This window comes from Acanthochromis polyacanthus, chromosome 21 (genome assembly GCF_021347895.1).
Source record: "Acanthochromis polyacanthus isolate Apoly-LR-REF ecotype Palm Island chromosome 21, KAUST_Apoly_ChrSc, whole genome shotgun sequence".
Lineage (NCBI taxonomy): Eukaryota > Metazoa > Chordata > Actinopteri > Pomacentridae > Acanthochromis > Acanthochromis polyacanthus.
In genome coordinates, this window is record NC_067133.1 from 17,382,569 (window position 1) to 17,409,942 (window position 27,374).

General features: G+C 40.3%; 1 protein-coding gene across 1 annotated transcript in view; it reads right to left on the minus strand.

Moving 5' to 3' along the window:
• Positions 1–527: 527 nt before the first annotated feature.
• The window catches only part of hs3st4 (heparan sulfate (glucosamine) 3-O-sulfotransferase 4), a 90,797-nt gene continuing 63,950 nt past the window's right edge, over positions 528–27,374 (minus strand). The window contains exon 2 of the mRNA XM_022195149.2: positions 528–2,649. Within this exon, the coding sequence (XP_022050841.1) occupies positions 1,995–2,649 (655 nt within the window). The 3' untranslated portion in view covers positions 528–1,994. The remainder of the gene's footprint in view (positions 2,650–27,374) is intronic.

Below are 27,374 nucleotides of genomic sequence, written 5' to 3' on the forward strand. Positions count from 1 at the left end.
GGTGGGTTATACACACTCAAGAGAAAAAAAGTGAATAAATAAATCATGCTAAAGGCTTCCCTTAAACGTGTGTGATTAGAACGTCTTGCTTGCAGCTCAGTTATCTTCATACGCAGCGCCGCGCCTTTTGTGAAACAGCTTCCCGTCGCACCATATCGGCTCAACGGATGACATGTGTGAGGAGGGAGAGAGAGAGAGGGGAAACAGAGCGGAAGGGGGTGAAGGAGAGGAGGTAGGAGTGCAAGGAGATTGCTGAGAAAACACCAAGGGATGGCTGCACAGAAACGCCTCAAAGTGGAAGTTGTGACTCTGGGACAGTGAGACTCGGAGGTAAGTGTTCAGGCTCGGCGCTACAAAGGGCAGTGTAGTGCTTACTTTGATTGAATCAATTGCTCTGTGAAAGTAGCTGCTGGTGCCGGCCTCCCCAGGGTGACAGAGAGGTCTGCAGAGAGTGAACCAATCCAGCCATCCATGGCAAGAGAACAGGGAGGATTAACACAGCAATGCATCATAGCTGTAGCAACCAGTGATGTGTAGCAGACTGTATTTATTGACTCATTGACTGTATTGATTGTCTCAATTGATGAAAAGTCCAGAGACAACAGACAGACGCACAGCGAGTTATGCAAAAATCAACAAAAAAAAAATAAAGAAAATATAGAAAAGATGATGGATCATGTTATTTCATCGCATGAGCAAATGAGCATTTCACAGCAAAAAACCCTGTAATATTTCCATACAAGCATCTGGCCATGTTAGCACTGCTGATCTGGTGATCAAGTGTTTGCTAGTAAACCTCTGGTTACAGCACATTTCCCTGGCAGACAAGCATCTCATTCAAGCTACGCACATACAGCAATGGCTTGGTAATTCACCTGGGCACGTATGTAGCTTTTCCTTGACAGCAAACTCTCTCTGACATTGACATTGTTCCAGCAGCAGCAGTTTATTTAACACGCCATTAATCTCTAACGACAGAAGACCGCGCTGCAGCAGATGTTTGTTAACAAACTTCTGCTCGGTCCTCCGGTGATTTTCTTCACCCTCATTGACATGTATTACTGCGACAAGAGGAGGGTCACAAGGCAAAGCAGGACCGTAAGAGTTCGCTGATATTTTGGGGATGTTTTGGCAGCGGGGAAATTCTCATTTTCTTGTTGTCAGGATGCAGAATTTGTTCAATGCACAGGGCGTAGATGGACTGGATTTGTGAAATTAAACCAAAACCACTGATACTGCACCACATCGGAGTGCACTGTCATCAGTATGCTAATGTTCAACTGTGCAGTGAAACAATCCAATTATTGAGTGATGGGCACTGTACATCAGCTCTCGTATTGAATATGTGTGCAATTAATGAGTGCAGAGCAACCAGAACAGTGACACAGAGTAAATTAACACTTTGGTAAACTTAAAAGGATTGTCTCCACTCAGGATATGGACAACTGAAAAGATGAGCACATGTCAAAGGATTATAGCACTATATGTCTGTCATGTTCGCTTTTCTCTCTCTTCTTAAGCAGCAGAACTGAGTTAAAAGAAATAATGCAGAGCATTTCATGGCCTTAGCCATTGAAATAGAATATCTTTTGTACTGAATGCTGGTGAGTGGGTGTGAGGGCAACAAACTGCAGGAAAGTAAAGGGAGAAGAAACAGGCAGAGTTTACCCTTAGGGCTCATGAGGTAAGGACACTTAACTCATCGCATGCATTGCCATAATCAACATGATTTTTATACCGGTTCTATGCTTTAAAAACAAAAGGAATAAATCATCTCCTTTACACAAATATAAATATATTTTATGTTTAGTATATACAATAATGATTTGCCATCATCAAGAAAAAGCATGTCAGTAAACTCTTGCTAATGGGTACAGACACAGCAAAGACAGCCATGATTGATTGGCGTGCTCAAGCACTCTCTCTAAAGAAGATGAAGCGAGACAATGGTAGTTTCCGTGAGAAGGCTGGTGGTGTGGCTGAGCCGTGCCATGCTAGTCCTGAGAGCTACGGGTTTCACTGTCCTCCTCGAGCTCCCATTCAAAGTTCTGGCCAGTCATTTGGTAGAACATCATGTTAAAGGGTTTGTAGAACTTGTGCAGCCGCCGAATCACGTCCGGGTCAATTTTAGGGTGAGTTCTCCCTTTAGACTTGCCTAGGCATCTGGGAGTGCTGCTGTCCTCTGGCTTCTTCAGACACGGGAAGCCTTTCGTTTTATTAAAGTAAAAGTGTTTGTCGGTGACAATCCGCTTCAGTCCCAGGAAGTCCTGCACTTTGGCCATCTCGCCCGCCGGGTCCACGATGAGCCTCTCCCCGCTGACAAAGTGCATTTGGGAGAGGGGGAAATACTGCATCCAGCTCTCCAGGTGAAGTGCATATATTCCTATACGCAACGCACTCCATGAGGCATCTATGAGACCCAGCGTCCGGTTCTTAAAAGCCAGAACCTCAAAGGTGGGGATCTCGGGCTTCTTGGACAAAGTCTGCGTATAGTCTGAAATGGCTCTAGTGACAGGATTACGCACCACAATAATAAGCTTGATGTCCCTAGCCATGGAGTGGATGCGCTTTGGGGCATGGTTAGTCACAAAGTAGCTGGGTGTCTTCTCCATGGTGATCTGCCCCTCCAGCGTCGAAGGCATCAGGTCTCTGGGAACAGAAACGGCAAAGAAAGAGAGAGAGAGAGAGAGAAAAAAATCAGCTTAGCACGGTAGCACGGTACAGTGCAAATGAAATACCCAAGGACACGGTGCAAGCAAATTTGGTACATTTATTAAGCAGTACATTATTTGAAATTACAAGTGAAAATAACTGTTATTATCACTGGACATTATGTTGTGAGGAGAAACATACAGCTAATTACATCCATGGAGTAATATGCGAGAGATAAAAGAAGGAAGATGAAACGGCAGGCAAGCAAGTATGCTCATTGCTTAATTGACTCCATCTGTGTTACTCCAGGAGCTGTTTTGGAACTTTAATAATGAGTTCACTGCATATCATTAATACTGGGGTGCCTGGGGTATTGTTTTGTCATACATTTATTATGCATGCTAGGCTCACACTCTGTGCAGGCAGTTTTATTTCTTATGCACATGCACTTCCTCGGTAATGGGTGCAGGCAGCTCTTTTCTTTCCCTCTTTGTACCACATTTAAGGTTAGCGGCTGTTCATTGAAGGCAGCAGTGATTAATTATCAGATTCAAGGTGATAATTTGTAGTACAGTTGAAATGTCCCCAACTTGAGAAATTTATCTTGCGGGGTAACAGGAGGCCGTTTGCCAGTGCCAAAAATATTATGTTCAACTCGAGTCTTTAGGAATAAGTTGTAGGGGAGGACAGTGCAGAGGCAAGTGCATCACCGAGGCAAGCCTTGTTTCTGCAGTTGATATTTTTGTATCAATAATAAAGCATAGCAATCGCCTCAAGCAAATCCTTATCAAATGTTTACACTGATGTTCATTCCAATCCGTACTGTTTTCTTTGTTTGTAGGCTATGTGATTCAGTGCTAAATTGGTACATTAAATCCTCTGTGAGACATGCAGATTATTTAACTACTAACAAATACGTGCTCAGGAGCTCCGCAGTGTAATGTAAAAAAGAAGCAGAAGCCATGCGCACACAGGCTGTTTCCCACCTCCCGTACCAAATTAAGAAATGTTTGCTTGGAAATTAATGTATCAGCAGTCAACTAAAATCCAAAACGATTCCATTCGGAGACTCCAGGAGTTAGTGGAGGAAACTCGTCACATTTCTGGGATAAAAGCTATTTCCTTCCCCTTGCAATATTTTTTTCCCCATTAGGCTGCCCTGCACCACAAACCTACAGTTGTAACGATATAGTCACATCAATCATTTGCATCTTGGACATATTCTAAATTAACTGTTCTCCAGCAAAGAATCCAATTTGCTCTGCTAAACATAAGAGCTGTTATGCACATATCGACCACCCTCACACACACACATGCACTCATGGATACTGGGCTGAAAGTCTCACAAGTGGCCTGGTAATTGCATCTCAGTAACAGTATTGCCTTCCTGATGGGTAATTTCCCTCCGGATTATGTTTGTCTCTTGACAGTATAGAACTGTGGTTACTTCTGGCCCTGTAATGGGATATTAAACATATCTACAGATAGCACAGTGACTAGAAAGAGTATTAGTTTTCATTATATTCCATCACTTTCCACACTTCCCCTTTTTGCAGTAATGAATGGCTAAAGATTTTTGTAACCTTTCAAGGACTTCAGCCTCTGTCTGCTGTTTTACTCCAAAGTACAGTAGGTGGTCCAAAGATGCAACATCACCATGCAGTAAAGGAGAAAAAAAGAAAAGCTCAAATATACCACAGCGAATCACCTTGAAACAACCCGTATCCTACTGTACGGACATTAGCTGCGGCGTCTCGCTGGCAATCTTTGGAGCATATCCAATTGACAGGACAGATGTATAGTGTTCAAGGTTACTTTTTTTTGAAGGCATGTGCACAACAAGCTATTGTCCTAATCGGGCTCAACGCTAATCATCGTACATTCAATTATAAAACAATGGCAAGCCAAGCGCTTTGTTATTGTGCCTTTGATTGGGAATCAGTCATGGATCATGTACATCCAAAATGTCAGCGTGGGACAGCGAGGCGGGACGGAAATCAAAATGCTGATAAACAAGCTAATTTCTCCGTGCATGGCAAATGACTCCTCTGGCCTTGCAGTCTAGGGGAACTGAAGTAAACAAGAGCAAACAGTTAACTCTCGCTTCTGTTTTGTTTTTTTCATCTTTCTTTCTTCCTTTTTCCCCCACATCAGCTGCTCAGCTCAACACAGGTCATTCAGGTGGGTAGCTAAATAAAATCCATAGCGCTAAAGAGGCCCTGCTTACCATCTGCTGTTTACCGCCTCAGACCGAGAGCACACTGCGTTGCATTTATTTTCCTGCATTTCAACACGTCCAAAGCTTTATTTACATAGCAAAGAGGAGTGCGAAAACACAGGAGAGGTGCTTCACACTGGAGAGTAACTTTTAATGATCTCTACCTTCAGAAGCATGCTATAGTAATAACTAATTACCTCTGCCGCATGGCAATATAGCACATACGAGTGTGCGAGTAAATAATGTGAAATGACAGCACGTGCAAAATGTTTCTTCCAGTTCACTGCACAGAAAAAGCATATCGTCATTGATGTTGTAATCATTAAACACAACTTAAAAAAAAAGATGTCCAAGCCAGTCAAATAAATAATAAGAGTAAAATCAACCTTTAAAACAGCATTTTTTCCACTTGTACCTAGGTTGTATACTCTAACTTAGGAAGGAAATCCATTTCACACCCACTCCATATGAATTTTAGATCTGGAGGATGCCCAGTCGTCTCTGAAGGTTGATTCATCATTCAGAACGCACAGTATACCAAATCGTATCAGATTTTTTATTTATTTTTTTCTGTGTGTGTTTGTTAAGGCAAAAACTAATCTGCACAGATAATCACAACCCTTCATGCCTTAACGCCCACCGCAGAAGTGCTCTGGAACATGCCCAAGCGTTTAACTCAAATGTTTCATTACGTTCTTTCAAACCGGTGCATGGGGAATATTTGGAGGCATGATGAGGTGAGGGGATCACGCTAATTTACATTCGCAGATACTAATAGGTCCTAGCTCTTTCTGGAGGAATAGAGTTTCTCCAGAGGAGCGCAGTTGTTTCTAATAAACTCTGGCAGCAGAATAAAAGCTACCTCCCATCCTTCAAGTCTCTCACTTGGATTGATCACATTTAACCTGCAGACTATCAGTTCGTCGGGCTGCCTCCATGTCATGTCAAATACGATCAGTTACTCCAAAGGAATCCTCTTATAATAAGCTCCTGATTCCTTTCTAGGTGGCTCCAGTGATGTGGGCAGATCCTTTAGATTGTGCCTAAATAATAATATGATGATATCGAGGTTTGAATTATAGAAGTGTCTCTTTTTTGTACTCCGCCAAGGAACGCGGTGGAGTCATGTGGCGATCGGCGTACGTTTGTCTGTCCGTCTGTGCGCAACATTACTCAAAAACGGACAAACGGATTTGGATGAAATTTTCAGGGAAAGTCATAAATGACACAAGGACCACCTCAGTAGATTTTGGCAGTGATGCACTGTATAGTCTGGATCCAGACTGATTTGTGTATCATTTCAAGATAGCGGCATGGCGTCACTGTAACCATGACAACAAGTGAACGTTACCAGCTGCCTGCTGACGATCACACGATTGCGATTCTACTGCAAATGGACCACTGTGGACTTATCGGGACTTATCCATCTGACATTATACAAGGAACAATTGATTCAATTGTGGGGGTGTTTCGGAAACCCATCAGTTCCTGTTGCCAGCAAGATATGTAGGTCACGTGATTCGGTATCCGTACATCATGTACACATGCATAACACATGTCTATGCTCAGCGCAAGGTCATTTTGTTTGTGGGTACATCCATATTAAATGGCCACATTCTATGCTGCTGTGATTTCTTATCATCAACAACCACTAAACAAATAAAATAAATAAATACTGCATTTTTAACAATGCCATATGGGGAAATGATCAGCCTTGGAGGAGTAGTGCACTCTCTGACTGCTTTTCTTCTTGTTGTTGTTGTTGTTGTCTGCCGGTTTTGACTCAGGAACAAAGATTAATTCTTCAGCCATTTGCCCTTTGCATGAGAAGCATATTTTATGAAAGAGACAAAAGAGATGAGATGTCCAAAAATGTTTTCTTGAAAAAAAAAAAAAATTCCAAGCCTCTAACTTTGAGTTGAGGCAAACAATAGAAGGAAGAAAAAAAAGAAAGAAGAGAAAACAACGGTTAATGTATTATGGTGCTACTCCGAGCACTGCTGCAAATATCAATCGAGGGTGTAAGCGCCTATTCATCAACAACAGTCAGTCAGGACATTTGAAGTGAGAGATACTGTGGTCAGTTTGTAATGAATAATCCAATTATTTCACCCTGAGTGACATGTTTGTGATTACAGCAGCACAGAGAACAAAGGCATTGGTTTTGCTGCAAAGCGGAGAAAAAAAATTTAAAAAACAAAAAAACACACAAAGGTTGGTCAAATGAGTCATTCTTTTGCTCGGCACTCAACAAGTGGATGGTTGGCACGCATAAAAAAAAAACAAGCCCACAGGCCAGAGCAAAGGGTCCTGGTGGGTCTGTTGTGGAGTGGGAGGCATTGTTTTGTCACGGTTAAGGTGCAACTTTTCAGGAGGAAAACAAATGCAGAGTGCGCTGCTAGTCTGAGTGATCAGATCAGGCTCAAGTAAATGGCGGAGAATTTGCTTTGTTTTTTTGTTTTCCTTCACCTGAATCTGACCCTTTACCGCCCGAGTGTAGTGGAAGCATCCCTTTGCTGGGATTGCCTTTGAGCTATTTGGATTTAGTTATGTAATATATAGACCTGCTGTAGGTGAAACTGAAGCAGTTGTAGATAAAGTGTCATCTTGACTATAACACTTGAGCGCCACAAAGCAGAAAAATACCTTGTTACATCCTCCTTTATGTTCTTTTATATGAGTTGTAGCTATTTAATAAAGCTCAACTACAAAGGCCATCTTGCCTGCACTCCTATTAGTACTTCACATCCTTTTTATACATCATATTCTTTACACAGTTAATATATTTTTTGTGCTTTTTATGGTTCCTCTTGAATCATTTATCCAGTGTCTCTTTCTGCGGTTAACTTCAAAATCCAAGAGGTCTTTCAAACTAAATAGGTGTAAAAAAAGAGGTGTAAAAACTTCTTTTTTGTATTTCAAGACATGAAAAGAGGAGATATGGTTGAATGCATTTATTATTTTATCTTCTTGTTCCAACTTTTGGCCAGAGACACAGAGCACACTTGGTTGCTATCACAATGTTCGCATTACATCAGGGCAGGGCCATTACAGACATAAGTTATTTCAACTTGTAGTGTTTTTATCTCATGATATGCTTCAGTTTTATGCATTTCTACACACTTGTAGTTTGTTTTGCATTATCTGTAAAGTACTATTTTTACCTTCAATCCTTTTTCCTTCTCTCATTTTGAATAGTTGACAAGTGTGTGTTGTCTTATCAGAATAAAACCAAGCTCTGCATTTTCTCTGATTTTCTGTATTATCCAACTAAAGCAACATCAAAGTATTGCTGTCACTGATGGGTTCCTCCATGAATACATTATTTCTGCAGTTTTTTGTTGAGTCACACATGAGATTTTCTGTTTTTCTCTTCTCACTGGTTTGAAGTGGGTGGAGCTCAGTTGGACAAAGGTGATATCACGTACTCCTGTGCACTATTTAGGAGTGTATGAATCAGAAATCCGAGGACATTTCAGTGGGTTGTTTGGTTACTGTTAATCAAATCTGATGAAACCATACCCACACAGACTCAGTGAGATGTTTTTTTGCTTGTTTTCAAAGCTTAAAGTAAGTCATTGAATTAACTCCTAAAACTTATCTCTGTGCATCAAAGTTAGATATTCAGAACATTTTTTCCCCAAACTGAATCTTTTATACCTTCGATGAGCCTAAATGTAACTCCACACCTTTGTTTTCTGAAGAAGAATGATGATAAAAAACACCCTAACCTGCAAACTGATGGGATTGGTTCCTCAGGTTTGTTACATATGAAACCCCATAAATCAGCATCCATGTTTTTGAGGCTATCATCGGTACAATGAAGTTTCAAGGTAGAAAATGCCCAGTTATGTTTTGGACTGTTTATTTCACTCATGGTGTGCCTTCTAGAGGTTGAAAAAAATGACATACAGACAAAGAAAAATGCTTGATTTAAACTTTTAAAAAACACTTTGCATTCAAGAAGAAATTTTTAGTTTAAGTTTTAATGCCTTTGAGATTAAAACTCATGACAGTGTCTCCAAATTACTTAACCAGACTATCCTAATTGTCTGCTTATCATGCCGTCTGTCAGTGCACTGCAGTGCAGCACTTTTATCACCTCCGCCTTTACGTTTCCCATTAATTAAATGTAACATTTTGAGGCTGGTGGAGGGGTTTATGCTAAATTATCCTGTCATAAACTTCTCTGTTGTTATTGCTAATATCTCCTGAGTAAAGTAAGTTTTAGTGACAAGCAAACCATGTCTGTTAAATGGCAAGAAGAACAAAACCGTGAGACTAATTAAAACACAACACAGCCTCCCCAGTCTAAATAAACCCATTATACTTGTGCTTCTGCAGGACTGTGGGCTTCGGCAGAATAGTTGAGGACAGAAGTGACAGCTGGTCCTGATCAAAACCTCATTCCCCACTCTCTTCCTGGGATCCCCTAAAGACCATCCCACTTCCAACAGTGGGCAAGCCAGGTACTTCTTTCCCCCACATCACCAGACTGCAGTGCTGAGATCTGAAGCTGTGTTCAGATGCCCTTTGGACATAAAACATCATGAAATAAAGTGTGGCAATGAGGGATACTATCAGGATGTTTGGAATGCCGCACCATCCTGCATCATTAGTCCATAACGGTGTATATGAGCGAGAAAATTAGTCTATTTTTAACCGTATTAAAGTCCACAGAGAGACTGGAAGCAATCTTATCTTAAATCAAAGACTCCAAGGATATTGCTTTTTTTTTTTAAACTGTCTAGTCTTACACTGATTCCCCCTCATAAATCCAAACCTAAAATAATATCCTTACATAAGGGCTCATCCGTGCTCTAATAAAACAACAGCAGTTCGCCACTCCTCTGAAAGATGATTGTCTTCTTTTATTGTTCTTTACTTGTTTGTTTATTTGCCTTTTGGATGAGCTGATGAGAGCACTTCAGGCTACACTCATTCAATTTGATCACAATTGCCCTCAATATTCTGTTATTGATGTTGCCAGTACAAAAACAAGCTGTCGTGATGTGCCTGTCCCAGCACTGAGACGGCAGCGGTAAACACACCCATAAAAAAATGGGCGCACGTCACTGTCACTGTCATTTATTTATAAAGTTAGAACGCAGTCAGACAACTACCACCTGAAACACAACACGACAAGAATCTGTTCTCTACTATGATGTGATGGTGCATAGAAAACCAATGTTAACAGGTCATATAATAGAAAATGACCTCCGGTGTTCTTTACTGCTCGCTTTAAATGCACTTGCTCTCAACACTTTGTCCTCCGCCTGTCAGTGTAAAAATATAAAGCACTGTACTTTCTTTTGAGTGAAACAACAAAAAAGGCTCGTTCATTCATCTCGGCATCTTCCAACATTATTCACATGAAGCCCTACAACCTTATCAGAATGAGTGTTAGCGCAAAGAGAAGCACAAAACGGCCAGCTCTAATTGAAAGTCACACCTGAATACGTCAGAGTCAAAGGCTAAAATTTACATCCTGGAAATGTTGCAGATTCGGCTCAGTTAAGCAGAACCAATTAATATGACAGTTTGAACATGATAGATCTCCTTGCCTGAGAAAAATGGCAGACACTTCAGGATCCAATCATTTTAAGTTGACCGAAGACAAAACTTCCGCACCTGTTTGGCTGCAGCATGTGAGGCAGACGCTTTATGTCAATTTACCTTTTCCGATTTCTTACATGGAAGTATATTAAGTTGGTTCACGAGGTAACAGAAGTCCAAAATGAAGACGTGTGTGAGCTGTTGCAGATGTGATTTCAAGGCATCTGGTATACATTTAATGCCCAGCTACATGCTCCAGACGAAGCCTGCAGGGATACGGCATCTGACAAGATGACAAGACTGAAGGGCGTCAGTAATTGTGTGGATAAACAAGTGGGTGCAGAAGATATAAACTGCTGCTTTTCATCAGCGCAATGCCATATGGCTTAAGCCATTAACAGAAACGAATGGAATAAAATGGATCATTAAAGTCACCAAATTAAGCCACATCTGTGTCTGATTTCATTTTCTGTAACAGGAGAGTAAAAATGACTTTTGCTTAATTTTGAACATGATATGACGGTTTGTTGGAAATATATAATGTCCTCTAAGTTACACATCGCCACTCGCTAAGGATATTGGTATTCTATGGAAGTTTAAAAGACAGATTTTTACATCCAAAAGGTACATTTTTTTAGGCAGCATTGTCAGTTAAACACCTGAAAATTTCCAGGAAATGACATATCACACTCCTCCATTTTTTCCCCTTTTTCCAATTCATTACGAAGCTGTAGGTCAGCGTGACACCACAAAGGAGAAGGCTGCACAAACTCTTTCTATTTTGTGCAAGACGTCGACGCATATATCCAGTAATACAGACAGAACTTTGGCAGCTTTCTGCTTTTTAGAGGAGCCCAAGGTAACTCACAAAATGTCAAGAGGAATATCAAGGAAAAATTACAGCAGGCCAACTGGTTACTTTTGCCATTTCTCATATTACAGAAATTGGTAATGTTTGCCATAAAACTTTTGGGAAATGTCAGTGCTGGTCTCTGCTGATTCTGTATATTTTATCAACCTTTAGGTGTTTGACTACTTAATGGTTGCTCGCTTTTTCTCCCATAGATGCATTTTTTTTTTTTTTAAAAGTCTGAAGTCAGACAGCTAATTAAAATCAACTGTGAATAATATAGCTGGTGAGTCAGACACAAAAATATCCAGTTCATACAACATGCAACTCAAAAAAAAGTGATTTAAACACAAACTCCGTAGTTCTCATGTCTCTTCATACTCTTCTCAATGCCTGAGGCAAACCAGCATTCCATTTCTTAGTCATTATAAACAAGAAAAACAAAAGCATAAATAAGCAAGCCTGTGCAAACAGAAACGACACTATATTATTATATGCAAAAATGCCTTTTAATATTAGTAATTACTGCAACAGCTGCAACAGAAATGTAAAAAAGCTCCACATAATGAGCAGCATGTCATAAAATGCTGCTTGATTGAGTCTCTTGATTTTAAATAAAATCCTTTTTTTCCACATTTTCTTTTAACATTGTCTACAAACTGACATAATTTTGAATTTCCACCTAATACAGAATACATTATGGTTGAAGAGTCTCTGTCTACACAGTCCAATGCCACGGGTCTTTCATTTAATTCCTCTTTGGACTCTGGCATCAAAGGACTAGGTCAGATTTTTTGAAGTGGGGTTGTATGATGTACTTTTCCATTTTCCATGCTATATTACCTACAGCAAATGGCAGTCCTGGTGCCCCCAGTTTAGAGAAGCAAACATGAGAGCGGCACGGAAGCCAAGCAGAGAGCTGCTGTGGACGGGGTCAGCGGTTAAACGTATTTTAGTCACCTGAAAAAAATCTATTCAAACGTACGCTATATTGTGAATATTTTCAACACGTTAAATTGCCGTCAGACGGCCCTTTCTGACTGGGAACTGAAGCGGTTACACCTCTTTAGTCAAAGCTATCAGACTCCTTTAACAAAAACAGCAATTTTGGGAGTTGATGGTCGACCGCTGTATAGTTTGTTTGTGGTTTTGCTTGACCAGTGTTTTCTTCTACATAAAATGGATCGATTGCATGCCGCCTACTTCTGTCAAATTAATGTGAATTAATGTTACTGATTAAATATTCTCTGTGATAAATACCAATAGCCTAATCAATGACCTAATCTGCATTCTATCAGCTGCAATACCAGCAGAGTAAAGACTGGGCAGTAAATCAAGACCAATGATAAAAGCATATTTATGTGTTTTCAGCATCACCGACTGAATACATTTAAGTTCCAGCTGCAATGCAATGCATCCATTATTTTACTTGTGTGGCTTTTTTCGTGGGATTCCCAACACACAGTAAAAGGGTGAAGCATTTTGCCAGCGATTAAACTGTCAAACTCTGAGCAGAACCTCTCCTAGCGCGGGTTGGCTGTGCAGCAGAGGTTACTGTGGCGATCTAGCAGAGTTCAGAAAAAGCCACCTTCGTGACATTGATCTCAACATACCTCGCTAAACATATTAATCCTGCTTGCACCTCTCTGCCTCTCATAACTAACCCTGAATAACATAAAGAGAGCATCAACTCCTACATTCTGTGAACTAAAGTTTTGCTTTTTGTGAAAAGGAGTCTGGTGGCTTTGAAGAGAGCACAGATGGATATAATGACTTCAGTATCTTGTCTGAAAAGGCTGTCTGCTGGCAAGGTGAAGTCATGAAATAAATATATTGTACACATAAAATGATATTTCCACCTTCCTCGGCTGCAATCTACTTTACTGATTATGGACCTCATACAACCCCGCTTTAAAAAAATCAGCACTAAACCTTTAAATATCCAACTTTAACAATGCCAAAAAAAAAGTTTCTAGCATATAACTCCCTTTATTTCTGATCCAGTGAAGAAGAGGTCAGCTTTTGATCACGTGCGCCAGCTTAGTCTGGCTAAAAAACAAGAAAGAAAAAGATTTCGTAATGATGTGTGCGTTCACCTCTTTGTTATGCATCCATTAAGGCCATCACCACTACAGGCTTTAATCTACACTGCCCCTTCTTGTTCTTTCCTATTTAATTTCTTTCATTCTGAATTGAATCATTTACATGATTTAATGAAGAACACAGTGGACTAATAACTGAATAAAAACGTCATTGAATCGTAATTCTTCTGCATTTCCACCGCAGTGGTGTCTCCATCACTGGAAGTGCTTACAATGCCTTTTGACTCTTGTTTGACCCCTTGTTATAATGGCCATATGAGCAGCAGCACCCTGACATTGAAGAGCGCTATTGATCCTGTCATTGAAGGCTGTAGCGTCACTTGAGGAAACTATACATTTAGAAAAAAAAAAAAGGGAAAGCATATGGAAATGTTTTGCCTGTAATTTATAACTGCGAATGGCCAGAAAGTAAATGTGACAAGCTGAAATGATCTGGTCTCTTGAGGAGAAGTGTGAGTCTGTTCTGTGTGGTGAGTGTGTCGGCCCGCTGGTGTGTGATTTTAGATGCCTTCAGGCGATGCGCCGCCATGATGCTGTGCTGATAGCCCTTTGTAAACACTGCATTTCATTTTAAATACGGTGTGACTCATGCATGATATGTTGCAGCACAGAATCATGACACTGCCATCACAATCTGACACTGCTATCTGCTAATGCAGTGCTTAGTTTGCACTGCAGGTGTGTTAATCCTGATATATCATACAGTTTTATCTTGATGAATGTGTGTTTTTGCTCCCAACAGGGGGAAAAAAAAGAGAAAAATCAAAAAGAAAAAGAGGGTGGAATGAAATAAACTGCATGTACTAGTTTTGTACGAGAGATTCGCTAGCTGCTGTTTATACACAGTGCAGGTGCAGTGTGTAGTGTGCTGTTAAGGCAATACCAGTCAAACACTGTAGCACAAGTTAAATTCTTTTCAGCTGCTGTGGAGGGTCATCTGGGCCCATCTTACTACTCACTGTAAAATATTAATGTTGGCTGTGGTGACAGAAAGCAGAAAAAGGGATGGAAATGGTTCCTCGGTAATGTGGAGGAAGGGCTGAAATGTGGTGAACCTGCCATTGCGAGGAAACTGATTATCAATGCCAAGTGTAGAATTCTCCGAGCTGCTTACACTCAGGATATTCTTTCAATCAGTGCTTTTATTTGCGTCTTTGACATCATTCTTTCAAGCATTTAAGATCCTGACAAAACGTGTTTTTTTTACGGTTGTGAGAAAAAAGATGAACTCCTTCCTAAACAAGGACAACAACACTGATTAGATAAGGACTGTGGCACCCAAGAAAGTGTAAAAATAAATCACCTCCACTATGAAAATATCACAGTGACATTTCCGTCCTCATTCTTCTATAGACCATTATTGCATAGGATTCTGAACTAATTACATTTTAGAAAAAAAAAAAGAAGCTCTAACTGAGCATTCCAAAGCTGCATAAAATAAACCACATGCTGTAAATTCAGACGACAATCAGCTAACGGAGCCCTCCACACTCTTCACAACAACAGAATTGCAACGAGAAGTCACAGATTACCAGGATAAAAATGTGCACCATAATCTGTGCATTCAAAAGCAGAAAATTGATCTCTTTTCTTGCCTCCTAGATACTCTGCATTCATGAAGCTGTGGGCTGCCCTGAAGCAGTCTGGTGGAGAGGTGTAGCTGCCTGCATGTGCTGCTCATTTTAAAGGTGGAAGCTTGTGAAATAAACTCGCAAACAAAAGGCACTTTTTAGGAATCTATGAACCCGTAAACAGAAAAGTTGGTGATTAAAATAAAGTAGACAGGGTAAAAGATGGGTGTGAAACCTGCGATCGGAGGAGCCTTTTTCAACAGCAGCGCACTTTGAAACCACACAGCAGTTTGCATAAACATTCAGATTGTCATTTGCGAGAATAAACTATTGATTTTTCAAGTAAGCTCCTTTTCAACTAATTTCCATCATTGACAATACCGTTTATGAACCTCTAAAACCTCTAACCTCGTCTTGGCCCTGCTGTACCGGCTTATTGATTGTGCTGAGAATGCACACATTGTGCTGAGATGGGAATCAGTGTTATTAACAATGCCCCCTTGAATATTAGCGGTAGGTGAGTGCATTAATGCTTTTCAGGCCCACATGCAGGGGCATTACCTGGGACAAGTGGAAATTCACTTTGTCATGGGTGCGTTCCGTGCGAACAGCTGGGACAGTCCGGAGGGAGCTCTAATTTAAAGAGCAGTCACAAACCGAACAGCTGAAGATAAATTACTACTGAGAGGTCCGAGAAATATAGTTTTTGGAGAAGAATTTACGGCTGTTTAAATGCAAAGGGCCTGCAAAATAACGGCACCGCTGAATATCAATTAACCATAAAGTATTCTTCACATGCGCGCATTTCTAAATGAAGTGTCACAGCTGAAATGTCGGCTGTATGTGAAGCAGTTAAAATGTAGTTAAAGTTGACAATATGATGCTTTGATTCCGCAAACAGATGAAATGACAAAATTGTGCCAAACACGATAACTTGCAATCAATTAATCGTGCGCAAATGAACTGCTTCAAATCATTTACTGCTGAAAAAGATCATTCGGATGTTGAATTAGAGGCTGCAATTAGCGTTCTTGGTGAAGTGAATGCAGATATATTTTAGAACGGCGCATCATTGCATGCCCCTGTGATCTACATGTGTGTTGGGAGGCAGAGATGTTTGTGGTGTAACATCTGGATGCGAGGAAATAGGCTGCTAAAGAATGTTATAATCATGCAGACAAGGCCTAAGCTGTTCCATTATGGGCTAAGCTGACCTATCAGTGGGGCTTTTGCTAATCCAAATTGTGCTTTAGCTGGCAGAGATTGCTCAATTCAGTCGGCCTGTTGGGAGGGGTGAGAAGCTAAAATAGTTCATCACGCCATGTGAGCTGCCATCACCTGTAAGATACGCATCTCCCGGTGTCATATATGCACAAGAACGAGATGTTTTCCACTTTTTTTTTTCCCACTTTAAAAGGCTCATTTTTCGTGATGCTTGCCATGTAAATACCAGCTATGACCAGTTCAAAGTGCCCTAAGCGTGCTTTCATTTGACACAAGCTTAACAGGCCCAGCTGACACACTTGCATCACACCCAAATCAGCTGAGTGACAGTTATATTTACTGCTACAGACAGGGGCAAGCACAGAAAAAGGTTGCTTAATGGATCTGTGTTGACTTGTTGAGGCCCTTAAATGCTTTATTCTGTCTGGTGAAAAGCTTTTTTTTTATTTCCTTCTGTTGCTTCTGTAATTTTTAGGAGGATGCAAATGCACAATTTGGCAGCCTTGAATTTGTGTTTGTCTTTGGGGTGTTTTTTTTTGTTTGTTTGTTTGTATTGTGTTTACTCTGACTTTTGCACTGAGGCCAGCCACGAGGTTAGCTGTCTTATTCCAAGTCTGCAAGGTCTGACTGTGTCTAATATCAGCGGCTCACAGTTGGCTCCATAGACAGACTGTGTTACCCAAGTTGACATGACACTGGGGAAATTAATTTGCTACAGCCATATAATGGTTGGTTATTTAATTACTGCTAGATTTAATCTAACACCTTAATCTCGGTGGGTCGCTTCTCCTCGCAGAGTTTCGTACCTGCAAAGACGGAAGGGATTAAAGGCTGGATTAGAGAGTCCACTATGAGCAGGACCTGACTCTGCAGTGTGAGTGGGTTCACTGTGCTGTAAGAAAGAAAACAGGAAAATAGCTACTAAACAACCACTCCACTAAATGTCTCTCTTTTTAGAGGAATGGCTTCCTATCATGGCATCTGAGCTTTCTGGTCTCTGTCATGTATATTTAATACTTTCCAAGATCAAAGCGAGCAACTTTCTCCCTGCGCTCACGGACTCAACCATAATATTAGTTGAACGGCAAAAACCAAAGGTCTCGCTACAGAGAAACCCTGCCGCGAGACCTCTAACCTGTTTATTATGGCAGTTCCGCATTATTTCTGCCGGTTGCGGCCCCCAAACCAACAGAAAGATACTCTTTATCGTGGAGGAAATGGACAGACAACACCTCAGCTGTGAAATGGTTGTTGCACGTCATTGAACATCTCGCTGGTTTTCAATACTCAAGATGGGAGGAGATATGAGGATGTAATCCTTGAATGGATCCCGGTATAGCCCTCAGCACTTTGAGCAGCTTGTTTGAGCACTTCCAGTAAACCCCTGTACACACCCTTAATCTCCCCAGCAGAGGTAGTTTGACACAGCAAGTGAATCTGCCATAAACACACATCACAAATGCAGGATAATGTTTTAGAGATATACAGATTAGCTCGTGTAATCCCGGCTGCCAAAGGGAGAGCTTAAAGAGAAATGTGTCAAATGTTTGTAGATAGAATAAAACCAAATATTAAACCTTAATCTCCAGAGGCTTTTTATTCTATTGTTGTCCTCACATGTTGTGCTCTATTCTTGGAGTGTAGGGAAGATCAATTGCATTCCATTTAAATAGCAATGATGCATAAAACATGTCGAGTTCAAACAAATGTCCAACTCTACTTGCACATCTACATAATGTGTGTTATTCTCTTGCACAATTACGCCAAATTCATTTCTGTTTAAATGAAAATCTGAATAAATGCCACTGATAAAAGAAAATCAAGTTACAACGAGAAATTTCAATGAATAAAGTCCTGTCATCTTCCCCCAAATGCCTGTTCCAAGTCATTCTGTGAGTGCTTCAGTCAACACATAGCAATTTGCAATTAATTTAGAAGACAAGAGTGTGAAACATAAAAACATGTCTGCTACCCTGGACATTTCAACACAAGTTACTCTCCTGGGAGCTATACAGCCACTTCACTGCCGTGCCAACTGGACAAGTGCAAAATACTATTTAAAAAAAAAAAAAAAAAAAAAAAAAAAAATCAGTAATCAGTTCTCAACCTGATGCAGCCAAAACACAGAATAGCTTTCATTATTATGAATTCCACCATTATAAGCATCCATCATTCTGTCCCCCTTCTTTTAAATGGAAAACAGTGCCTATTGTTTCATATTTGTTACAAGGATTTAGCATACATATTAACAAGGTTTTGTGAATATGAAAGCAAACGTTTTAGTATTCCGCAAAGGCCGTTTAGTGGAGACTGCAGTGTTGTGGAGGGGGGGCAATGAATTTCAAAATATAGCCAGTGATTAACTCCTTAGGCCAAGCGGTCACACTTTATCGCTCCCACAAACTGCTTTGAGCATCACGAGGTCACATTTTCTCTCACAGCCAGTCGGAGAAATAAAGCTGAATCAACCACTGAGTTTTTTTTTTTTTTTTGTGCAGAAAAGACACAAATCTGGTCTGAAATATGGCAGGATTGGGTCATATGACATCATTTACTGGAGCAGTAGCAGTGGGTGAGGAATGTATGCACTCGGGCAAATATAGCATATGCTTACAGATGTCCTTAGAGTCAAAGGCACTGGATACATTAAAGTAAACAGCCCGTGTGTGAACAAACTGCTGAGGGTCATATGGCATATAGTGGTGTGGCTATAGCACCACGGAAACCGTTTGCTTTCAGGCCTGATGCTTAGGAAGCCATGCTGCGTGCTGTAGCTGCACCTGAGGCTGCTTCATGCAAACTCTATCCACAACCGGCTCACTGCTGCCTTTGGTTTTGCACAAACTGCATCCTCAGCTTCAAGCCCTGGTGTGGTGCAGGTCACATCAGTTAACACTTTTTGGTCATGGCACGACAGCGTTAGGCTCCGAATTTGGCTGATATGAACCGGTCATTTGTTGCCAAATCCGTGGCACAGCTTGGCTGTTTATTTGGCCCACGTCTCTGCCAATAAAATGTTGCTGACTGGATAATGCACTGAGAAGCACACTGTGCACAACGCTGTCCCCTATGCACATACGAATTATCTGATAAATGTATATTGCAACGTGTAGACTCTATGTGTTGGAGTCATTTTTTGTCATGTAGCAGGTCTGTCAGTATTTGCCGCCTTAAAATGTAAATTAGCGCTACGTCCCTGGTAGCAGCCAAATACCTGTACCCTGATTGTAACTGAATATTTCTACGACTGAATGCTAGAAAACAGAGTGATTCCTCCTTTGCTGCATAGTTCTATATGTTTCCTGCATATTAATGTTCTCAGAAGCGTGCCGCTGACAGGAAAATCCCTTATCAATAACTAACTCTTAAAGCAGGTACACTTCCAAGACTGAGGATAAATGAGTTAGAGCAAATTATCCATATGGGCTGAGTAGCATGTTTTAATTACTTGTGAAACCTGCTCTGCTATCTCTAGCAGTCTGCGTTTCACATCAGTATTCAATTAAGCACTGTGATCAGACGATTTGGCAGAGCAAACTGCATTGCGGCTTTTTGGTGCTTCTCCCGTTTTGTAATGTGAGGAAGGTATATTACAAAGGAGCTAGTTTTTTTTCTAATGAGTGTGGGCACGTATGGATATACATAATCAAGAAAAAAGAAGTGAGAGAAGAAGAGGCACTTTTTCAGTAACACGACACATTGAATATTGTCATCGCTTTAATCTTCTGTCTCTCGTCGGAGCAGAAATTAAAGAATGAACATGCCGTCTTATCTCTGTCAGTCGTCAGGTTTTTTACAGTGCTGTAGAATTCTGTGTGTCTGTGCATCATCATCACCACACTACGCTCTTTACTATTTTATCATCCAAGAAAAACAGTCTTTGGTGTGTACACTGAGCTGACCAATCCTTGAACTCCTCAGGTCATGCTGCAGTGAATCTGGACCCTCCCCTTATATGAAAGAAATACTACGCTCATTTGAAGAATCTAATTTCACTATCTATCCTCACATAAATCCAATTGGACACCAGGGTGTGTAAAGTTACACAATAAATTAACCGCCTAATGACTCTTGCACATACAAGCAATATATTCTCCCGATAGCGGCGTCAGAACAGAGGGCTTCTGAAAGGCTTCCACTTTATTGGAGGGCTCACAAAAGCGGCGAACACGAGCTCTTTGTGGCACGCTGCTAGCAGAAGTGTCTTGTAATCTTGTAATGGCAGCTCGGATATCATTCACGACGCTGTGTGGCTTCATATCTTCTTCAATAAGCATTTGTTTAGGCAATAAACGCGTGAGGAAATCTCAAAGCAACTCTGCCGAAGGCCCTCTCCAGTGACTTTATCAGCTCATTCAAATGCCAGAGATGTTTAAAAGCAAAAGTGAAGCGAGGTATGATTATCCACAAGTCAGAAATTTAGTGTAAATGAGGCTCCAGTGTGAAGTACAAAAAGGAGGGCGGGAAAATCCAGCTGATATTTCATTTAGCGGTAATTAAGTGTTGCATCTATTTCTTTTATTTATTTATTTATTTTTGTGTGAGGAAGCTGTTGCCAAGAAGGTTTGTGTTGTTGGCTCAAATTCCTGAATACCTACATCACATTGTGTGAATTTATTTCCTGGACCACAGAACGCAACAAAGATGCCTTCAAGTAGGTTATTTGTTTGATTGTCTGCATAGAACACTGTTGAGAAGGAGCACAGTGCCACCAGTGGGTACTATTAACACTATTTACAGCAAATGCTTTCTGTCTCCCTGGTTTGATTTTTACTCCGTCAAGGAATGAGGCGCAGTTATGTTGCGATCGGCGTTGGTTTGTCTGTTTGTCTGACTGTTAGCAACATTACTCACAAATGGATCAATGGATTTTAATGAAATTTTCAAGGAAGGTCATAAATGACACAAGGACCACCTCATTAGATTTCGGCAGTGATGTAGCTTATAGTCTGGATCCACGGATTTGTTAAAGATTTCTGTATCACTCAGCATGCTTACATGAGACCTTTCATTTGTCTGTAATTTGGAATTAAAGTTAATTCCGCTTTTAAATCTCCTTGTAAACACTTAATTCCAAATTAAAAAGTTAATTCCAAACAAGACGACATGGTCATCAATATCCCCCGCCACATGTGATGTCTATGAGTCTATATCCAAAATAGTGATCAAGGGCCATAACTCTGTTAAATATTATCGCACAGGTCTAATTTTCGAACTTGATCAAGGTGTCCATGGTGTGAAGCTACACACTAAATTTCGTAATCCTAGCTGTAATAGTTTCCGAGAAAAGCTATCCCCTTCATGTCGGACGGACGGACGGACGGACGGACGGACGGACGGACGGAGGCCAAACCTATATCCCCCTTTTCCACTTCGTGGAGGTGGGGGATAATAAAATTAATTCTAAATAAACTACCTGGTTTATTCTGATGTTAATTCCAAATAAACAAATTCCTGTGTATGTTCTATTCATCTATACAGTTAATTCCGCTTTAGTTAATTCTGGTCATTCTACGCATGCTTGGCTCCTCGCCGAGCGATGTAGCAACGACCACGTTCTACGACCTTACTGGCGCAACAGAAGTAGTACACCATTGTTGAGTTGCTGTTTCAAAACAACAATAAAAAGCAAAGCGAAAAGCGTGCTTATTAGTTGTTCCTCCATGTTGTTGGGGAAAAGAAATGTCGCAACAAATGGAGTTTGTTTTCTTCTGGTAAACAGGGATACGTCATGTGCACTCCCTGTCCAATCAGAATCCTTTCCAACGCCCAAACATGTGGTCCATGTAAACCTTAATTCGGAATTCATATTTCCATGAAAACGCGAAACATAAAACTTTAATTCCGAATTAAAAAACTTCATGTATCCGTGCCAATTGTGAGATAGCGGCATGGTGACACTGTAACTATGACAACAAGTGAGCACTACATCAGCTGCTTGCTCATGACATGATGGTGATCCTACTGCAAATCAGTTGCTGCAGATTTAACGGGACTTACCAGTTGGAAATCATACAACGACTGAGCAGCCTTGGCAGAATACTGCGCTTTCTTAGGGCTTTTCTTGTTTACTTTTTTGATCATGGTTTCTAAATTGCTACAACATATGTTCACCCAGCTTTGAGGCAACAGTTTGGGTAAATCTGATGATGCAGAGCTGGCTGCTACCACTTTTGCCTCTCAATGTACAGTACTGTGTCCCTTGCATCTATTCTTCATTACCGGAAAAAAAAAAAAGAGGAAGCACAAATTAGTGCTTAATGAAATGAAGTTCTTTGAGACAAGAAATAGTTCTTCTAGTTAGTTGTGGAGCATGTGGATGCACCTAATCCAACACCTTTTGTTGCCCAACATCAGCAATGCTCTTGTGGATGAATATGAGAAAAGATCCCGGCAGCCATGGTCCAAAGCTCTCAAAGAAGAGCTGCATCTTAATCCCCGAGGTGTTTGTATTGACATGTCTAACAATCACATCCAAGCAGAAGGAGCAACAAGTAATACTTAGCATGATACAACCCAGCCACTCCTGCATTATCACACTAAACAGAATACTTTTGCTCCTTTTTTTGTAAGACTGCATTCATTTTTTGTGAGTTTCTTGTAGCAGATGCTGTTGTAATTAATATTACACACCACGGTCATCTTTCACACAAGGATTTATGCTTTCCTGGCTTCAGCTGGAAATATCAGCTGTTGACCTCTCTGCCCGCTCGGACCTTGAAGAAATTATGAAACTGAGAGCGGCTTCAACAAGGATAATCTCAGTTGAACGGCAATGTGTATCGAGTTATTAATGTTTTTAATGGACAGTTTATATATCTGAGCGTAGCTGTTAAAAGCCTGTCAGGAAGAATTTTCCCCTCAATTAATCCTCCGCTTGCTTGTTCACATGGTCACATTTCAAATGTGCATTTTCAAGTCAACAGGCACCACTAATCTTTACAAGCCCAGCTGAATGTTGTGTGCAAAACCTCGGCAATTTGCATGATTCATGTTAACACTCGCACACTGTAGAGGCATGCAATGTGTTGTTGGTTTCCTCCCCCCCTCCCCCCCTCCCGGTTGTAACAAGCTCAGGAAGAGTTGTGCCGCTTGTCTTGGGGAAGGTACGTGAGCCAGGGAGAATTTCAGGGCATATTATGAGACACAATATTATCGCAAGCTCCACCTGATGATTGCCTCATTATAAATGGTCTCCACATTGACTTTTACCTCAGCAAGACAGAGGGCTATTAAAAGATGCTTTATTCTCCTTCTGGATGTTCATTATTTCTCACAGCTAAGGATGTTGACATCTCAAACAAAAAACCCTGAAGTGACCAGCCTCAGGCCTGTCAGAGGGAATTTAGATAAGCCTCATATGCATGTTTTTGTTTTTTTTCCCCCCTTCCACCAAAAATGATGAGGTACCATCATGATAATGTAATTTATGCAGACATGTACACTTCTTTTAAACACTGCCTTTCTCAGATCGATCTTTGTCTAACCTGGTAGCCAAGAACAGAAAACAAAGGTCTCGGTAAAGCTGCTTCAGACATTTCTGGGACAGGAAGATGACTGTCTGAGAGACAGACTTATATTATTGATAAAGATACGGTACAAGTCCCATTTGCAAAGCTTTGTGCTCGTGATGACTTAATGTGCGGCTTCTGACAAGCACAACCAATCTCATGACCACATTGTCAGACATTCCCAATAAAGCTTGTAATTATTCATGTTGCTTAAGTGCTTTAAAGGAGGAAAGTGTTCGGTCTGACGCACTTTACCAAGGCTCGCGTGAAAGAAATTTGGATTGTTTTCTTTTTCGAAACAGTTGGATTCCTTATACATTTCAAAACTGCTTCTCGAGACAAAACCTAAAGCGCTGGCAAACCCAAACAACGAGGTGTTGACATGCACGGGGCAAAGACTTCTGGGTTCATGAGCTTCACTAAGTGCTCCCAGGTAATGAAAATGTAGTGTGTCTGCACACCTTACAGGTTAATTTTGTTGTCCTCGGCTGTGTCTTTTTAATGTCCCTGACATGCTAGTAATCAAATCAGACACTTATTATGTTGATTTGATTACTATTTAGCAACATAGCATACCCATGATATTTCCCTGTTACTCTCAGAACAGATGTTCGGCGTACTCTGGTGGAGCAAAAAGAAGCTGTTAAAACAAATATCAAGGAGATCCGTCAAGCTTAGGAGCATATACGCTGCACATTTACAGATGTAATATTCAGACTTACTGAGTGAAAATTAAAAAAGAAAAAAGAATAGAGATGTAATTGTCATAACAGTCATTTTTCTACTACCATCCTGCTCAACCTAAAATTTTTGGAAAGGCCAAAAAGATTAAAGCCGTCCCTTCTCTGAGGTTTGGTACAAACACAAATCATTGCTAAGCTAGTGAATTCAGCGCATGTCAGGTTTTTTGCACATTTCATAACGCTAACACGGGCATATTCAACATGAAAATGACAGTAATTTTTAGAACAATGAGTCCTACTTTTCACGCTGAAGCCTCTCTGACAACCGGGGTTTTAGCTGTTTGAAATGATGAGTCGCTAGAAGATCAGTTATCACTTAAAACTCGCTAATACGAGGTAATTCTTTAACTTCATGAGCGTTCAAAAAAAAATGAAAGAATATTCCAGCTATTCATTTTGAAACAAGTAGTGTGAGAGGGGATTTTAGTGTGCACTGAATGGCTGAAAGACAAAGGATGAAACTACCTGTCGAAGATAAAAAGCCAGTATTACAGAAGACATGGAAATAAAAGAGCAGCATGACCCTTGCTGGAGGGTCATTACTGTTACAATGCTTTCTAAGTAACGGAATTCTACTAAATAATTCAAATATACATTACTTTGTACTGTTTTGGATGCTAATTTGGCTATTGAAAATACATATTTAGACAAGCAACATTCTGAATATATCATTTAATATTTAACACTTTTAGAAAAGAGGAAAATATGACATGGAAAAATAGCTACAGAGTGACAAATGAAATGTTTTCTCATGCGAGCTGGGGTTGTGGAAATGTAGGGTTGCTAAAACAAAAAGAAAAAGATCAGGGGAAAACCATTATTACTCCAAATTACGACATCTTGTCTTACTTTCTTCAATTTTCTAATATACCAATGTAGCAAACGCTTATGAAATAGCAGCTTATTTTGAACAGGTGAACTGATTTTTTAATCCACTTCCTGATATTTTTGTATTCTCATAGTTAATAATAACTTTATTTATATTGAACACTTAAGAACAGTGCTTTGACAGTGAAAACATGCAACACAGACGATCAAGCAAAATATAGGAGAGCAGTCAGAGCAGTCAGTTAAAATAAATACTGGAAATGGTAATAAGTTAAATTCATAATTAGCTAGGTTAGCACTCAAATCAAACAAGGATACTTTGCAGTTTGAAAAAGAATAAGACTGAGAGTTAAAGTTAGAAATGAAAAATCTCAACAATTTGAGAATTAAAGAATTAGAGAGACTGTTGTTATATTTTGGACAGTATTGCTTCATAAATGGTCGACTGGATTACATGCTTTCTAATAAACTCTGTCTAAATTTGTCCCTTTGTGCTTTCAAAGCATCACTTTCCCTTGCAGGCAGAGTGCAGGTAGAGTGCTTTGCGATGTTTTGATGATATGACACTCTCTTGCCGTGTTTTCAGCTGCGTGTTTCTTGGCCCCAGACAATCCTCCACCTCTGCCGCAAGCCGATGTGACAGAGGATCCCGTCTGGCTGTCATTTGCCTTGACCATGACAGAGAAGCACATGGCTGTGAGCTGCGTCCCACTGCACCGCATCTGCCTACAACGCTGACACTCCATCTCGGCTGCAATGAGCTGTGCTCAGACCCTGGGAGCCAATACTGTCTGTAATAGGAGTAGTTTTGAAGTGCCTCTGAATACCTGTCAAGATGCATCATTGTTGTTCCTCTTTGCCCATTTTAACTAAAGCAACAGCACAAAGAGGCTCATATAGGCCCGCTAAACTCTTGCCCTGCAGCTGACAGCCTCATCAGCTGATGTTTTGGAGTAAATATTTATAAAGAAGCAGCACACCTCCTCATACCAGCATACCCACATCTCTGATACCGCTTTAGGTAAGAATGCTGCCAACTAAGCTAAAAAAAAAAATAGCAATCTGAAAAACTTTATTGCTTTATTCTCCAAATATATACACAATCAGTTAAAAGTTTGGACACACCTTCTCATTTAATATTTTTTATTTAATTGTTTGATTTATACTGAAGACATCAAAACTATAAAAGAATAGGGTACATATGGAATTATGTTGTAAACAAAAAACGTACTAATCTTTGGTATTAATCTACAATTTAGAAAATAATACAAATAAATAAAAAGCATTGAATGAGAAAGTGTGTCCAAATTTTTGACTGGTAGCATATATATTTTTCTTTTTAAATTATGTCATATAGGCTCTGTTGCAGTTGCAATTAACAGCTGGCTTCCGTGTAACCAAATCAAAGTTTACATTGTGTATGTTAGCATGAAGGAAAGGGACCTCTCCATTTGATATGAATTTCAAATTCAATGCCTCATTTGCCGAGACATTCACAGCAGTTAGGTTCGCTGTCACTGGTTTGTTTTAGTTAACACATGCTGTACTTTTGCTGAACACCTTCTTCTTTATTTCTGCCACTGGGGCAATGCTGTAGAGAAGAAAATAATTCAACTGTGCTGTGTTTTCATGATCGGTGTTGAAATGGATAAGATACACTACTACTCAAAACTCTGGGGTCACTTAGAAATGTCCTGATTTTTTCTTTATTGTTTCTCATGAATTGATTGATTTTAATTGATGTTTAATGGAATATTTTTAACGGAATATCTCCATAGAGGTACAGAGGAACATTTCCACCAACCATCACTCCTGTGTTCTAATGCTACATTGTATTAGCTAATGGTGTTGAAACATTCATTGAAGATCAGAAAACCCTTGTGCAATTATGTTAGCACATGAATAAAAGTGTGAGTTTTCATGGAAAACATGAAATTGTCTGGATGACTCCAAACTTTTGAACGGTGTATGTAAGGAGAAAATCCAGAACGCAAACCTGCAATTCCTGCGGAAACTGCAAGTGTGATTGCTGAGAGCTGTTTGTTTGCTTGCATTCCCTAAAACTTTTACAATTTACCACATGGAACGGAGGAACTTGCAACCTTGTGAATAGAAGACA